The 4,138-nt window shown below is 36.0% G+C and overlaps 1 protein-coding gene across 1 annotated transcript in view; it reads left to right on the forward strand.

Moving 5' to 3' along the window:
- LOC107298671 (ATP synthase subunit e, mitochondrial-like) overlaps positions 1–2,886 on the forward strand; it is an 8,539-nt gene extending 5,653 nt beyond the window's left edge. The window contains exons 2-3 of the mRNA XM_015828047.1: positions 1,918–1,972; positions 2,736–2,886. Of these exons, the coding sequence (XP_015683533.1) occupies positions 1,918–1,972; positions 2,736–2,857 (177 nt within the window). The 3' untranslated portion in view covers positions 2,858–2,886. The remainder of the gene's footprint in view (positions 1–1,917; positions 1,973–2,735) is intronic.
- The last annotated feature ends 1,252 nt before the right edge of the window (positions 2,887–4,138 follow it).

Consider the following 4,138-nt stretch of genomic DNA (forward strand, 5'->3'; position numbering starts at 1 on the left):
GACGTCCTGGATCGCGGAGAATCCCGAGGCTCCGGAGGAGTTCTCACCTACATCGTCCACAAGGGACGACTCGGGAACTCAACTCCTACCTCGGGCAGCTCACCTTTCCCCCTATGCCCAGGGGAAAGGTATCAAGCCGTTTGACAGCTGATGCAGGCTGTCAAACCGGCTTTTACGCGGAAACAGGCGGGAGCAGCAAGCAGCTGCGTCCAGCGAAGGAGCCTGCCACCGGAAGTCATCCCATTACATTCTTGATTAAATTATCTTTCCTTTGATATATAATTTTATGGTACTACTCCAAAATAAAGTGGTGTTATTAGCCATCAAACCTCAAAAATACACTTTTCCCAAAAGGTTTCCATAATTTTGGCCACCACTGTGTGTGTTTGTGTGTGTATACACACATACATACACATACATACATACACATACACATATACATATATACACACACACATATACATACATATGCAATATATATACAAACATACACACATTTATTAATCACAGGCCATTTACAATACATAAAAAGCATTTATAAGTGGTGTCTTATTCAGACTCTTCTGAGTATTTAACAGAGATGCCCAAAGAATTAAAGAGACTTTTTATCTACAAGCTAGTTGTATCAGAAAAGTTCTTGTGAAATGTAATAATGATAGCTAAATACACCCATCATGGAGAGTCTGTCTTGAATGCTGTTTCAAAGCCATTTTGGCTTTGCCAAAGGATATATGTGTTAGTCCTGCCAGGTAGTCCAGACAAGAAGAACTCTGAGTACTAGCTCTATCTTTGTTGTAATATTACATTAAAAGCAGTAGTCATTACATTAACGGAATTTTATAAGTCTGAAAATATTTCTCCCCTGCTTTATTCTGGAATGCTTTCCTGGTCCTTTCTGCTTTTGTGGGCTGAGATATTGTTTACATGATGGTTCTACAATCTGCAACTCCCCTTTGTCTTGTAAGGACCTTCCAACATACCATTACAATATAAAAATATCTGGGAAACCTTTGGAAACCTGGTCAAAATGTTCAAACAAGTATAATTATTGCTATTTTTGTATTCTGTGTTTTGTATTCTGGTTACTGTTTTTATGCTACTAAAAAGCAAGTATAATATACAAAATTGTATAGGTAGTCCTTGACTTAAGACCAAAGTTGGGATCAAAATTTCTGTTGCTAAGCAAGGTGTTGTTAAGTGAGTCATAAGTCAGACCTAGGCATTTTACAGCCCTCAGGCCACATCCAGCTCTTTGGTTGTCCCTGTCCAACCCGCATGACGTCAGTCAGAAATTAGAAATAAAATGTAAATAAGTGCACCCTATACATTCAATACGACTGTATGACTTTTATTTTGAAGGTGAATGCTTTTTTTACCTATTTACATATGGCCTGTGTGCATGCCTACACACTTTCACAGCCTATTGGTTCGGCCTTCCATAACAGTCCCAGTTCCTTGTGTGGCTATGTGGGGAAGTTAATTGTCCACCCCTGATTTAACTGAATCACTGCCATTGTTAAACAAATCTGGCTTCCCCCATTGACTTTGCTTGTTGGAAGCCAGCTGTGATCCAGCCAGCAAATGGTGGCCATGTAACCAACTCCAGGACACTGCAGCCATGATAAATACATGCTGGTTGCAAAGCATCTGAATTTTGATCACATGACCATGGGGAAGCTATGATGATTCGAAAGACATTTTTCTCAGTGCTGTTGTAACATTGAATGGTTGCTAAACAAATGGTATAATGTGTATACCATTTTATAACAATAGTGGGTATACAGAATGGTATAATTTGTGTGTGTGTGTGTGTGTGTGTGTGTGTGTATTGCATTGCATTGGAATATTTCAATTCAGTCTTTTTGTGAATTAAGTATAACATTCTTTATGGTTTACATTTCTGTAATTTATTTAAAGTTCTGCAGATACTCCGCACTGCTGTTGGGAATCATTTATGGAGCAAGAAGATATGGTAAGTGGTTAACAAAAATAACCTTTTTGGTTATGTTTGCATTGTGAAAAGCTGATGTTTGGTTTTGAAAAATACATCAGTAATGCAATTAAACAGTACTGTAATATTTTTGCAATAGATGCATTTACATCCAGATGTTTCATCTGGCTTCTTAACAGTTATTCACAAGCATCTTCTGAGAAGTCTTAGATGACTTCATGTGAAAAAAATAAGTGCACAAGATTGCTTGTTGTATATTGATATGATATCAACTTATTTTTTTATTGCTCCTGATTGGAGTTGGCATTTATACTTCCAGAATTACAATTTGATGCATATATTTATTGATGCATGAACATTATGAGCGTATTCAGTTTTATAAAGCATTTTAAAAAAATCAGTATCAGTAAAATGGACAGCATATAAATTTAATAAATCAATTAAGAGCATTAAAAAACTTGTTAAAGAGCCATTCTGAATGTAGAAGTTCAGAGCTTATTAATAAGTAAAAATATATAAAGTATGAAATAGTATACTGTCTATATTTACCTTTTTTCTATATTTTGTGAAATTGCATCTTAATTAATTAAATATTAGCAATGTTAAAAGTGGAGAACAAGCCTGATCCACTGTGAAGCTAAAATTATTCCAGAGGCCTATGTTAAATATTTTGTATCGTGAAACTCCACCTGCTTTTAATGAATTGAAAGTACGGAACTGTGAAACAATAAATCATAATGCATTTCTCTTTCCTCTGAATACATATTGTTTTACTTTACAATAGCTTATTTGAAGCCTATCGCTGCAGAGGATAGGAGAATAGAAGCAGAGGAACGAGCAAAACAGGAGGAATTGAAAAGAATTGCAAAAGCATTGGAAGAAGGTATTTTCTGTAAATGTGTTTGATTTTGACAACAGTCGCTAAATGGTTGTAAGTGGATTACCTCTTTGTCAACAGAAAGTTGATGTTTTGGATTTCAGTGAAACTCCTCCCCCCCCACACACATACATACACACATATATACAAACAAACATATAGAGAGATCCAGTTTTGTTTAATGGTTAAGGCACCAGGCTAGAGAGTGGGAGACTGAATTCTAATTCTGCCATAGCCATGAAAACCAGCTGGGCCAGTTTCTTTCTCTCAGCTCAACCCACCTCACTGGGTTGCTGTTGTGAGGAAAATTGGAGGAGGAAAGTATGCTGGATGTCTTCACCGCCTTGAGTTATTTGTAAAAATAACAAAGGCAGGATATAAATGAATTATATGCATTTCTAATATAGTAAGAATACAAACAAAAGATAGGAAGTGGGGAAAAGGAAGGAAGTGAATAAAACATATAATTATGCCTTCTGCCTGTCTTTCTATTGAATAATGATCCTAATATTTTACCCGTCTTCTTTGTCCCTTTTTAATCTTTTCAATCTTTTTACTTTCAACAGAAAGTCCACATAAAGTTTCTAGTCTTTCAAAAACGTCTTTCTCCTATTTTTGTTTTCCTGACCAAACTGGCCAGCTTTAAACATTTCTGCAAATTCCGTTAACTTTAAAATCCAATCTTCCACTGGAAGTGTGTCGTTGCTTTTCCAAGTTTGTGCATTCAATACTCTTGCTGCATAGGAAAACAGTACTTCAGGCATATGCTCCTGGGGGACTGCAGGAAATGATGAAAAATACCTCATGATGCAAACACCATGGATTATATGCTTGAATCAAATGTTTCCATGTATGTCATTTTTCTTTTATTGTGGTTGGCTGTGGAGGCCTATCGTCTTAGGCATCAGTGGAAAGAGCGAGTCCTATATCATCAGAGGTTTCTCCAGGACAGTTGTTGATTTCCATGAATGTGCTTCAAGAGTGGCTACATTTGATTGTACATGATTCTAAATATTACTTTTAATTTGGGAAAAATATAGTATAAGATAAGATAACCTTTATTGTCATTTTTTTATTGTGGGCACAACGGCACACATCAAAAATGAAATTTAGCTAGTTAAAGATTGTATGATTAAATGGGCTCAAAATATAGGAGAAATAATATCTATGGATACCTGGGAGTTGATATGGGTGAGAAATGTGAAATTTACGCAAGCACAAAATCTACGTGAGAATTTTTATAAGATGTTTTATAGATGGCACATGGATCCTGCAACTATGTCTCGCATTTATGAGAATTATGAATCCAA

The sequence above is a fragment of the Protobothrops mucrosquamatus genome, unplaced genomic scaffold (genome assembly GCF_001527695.2).
Source record: "Protobothrops mucrosquamatus isolate PMUCROS unplaced genomic scaffold, P.Mucros_1.0 scaffold4181, whole genome shotgun sequence".
Taxonomy (NCBI): domain Eukaryota; kingdom Metazoa; phylum Chordata; class Lepidosauria; order Squamata; family Viperidae; genus Protobothrops; species Protobothrops mucrosquamatus.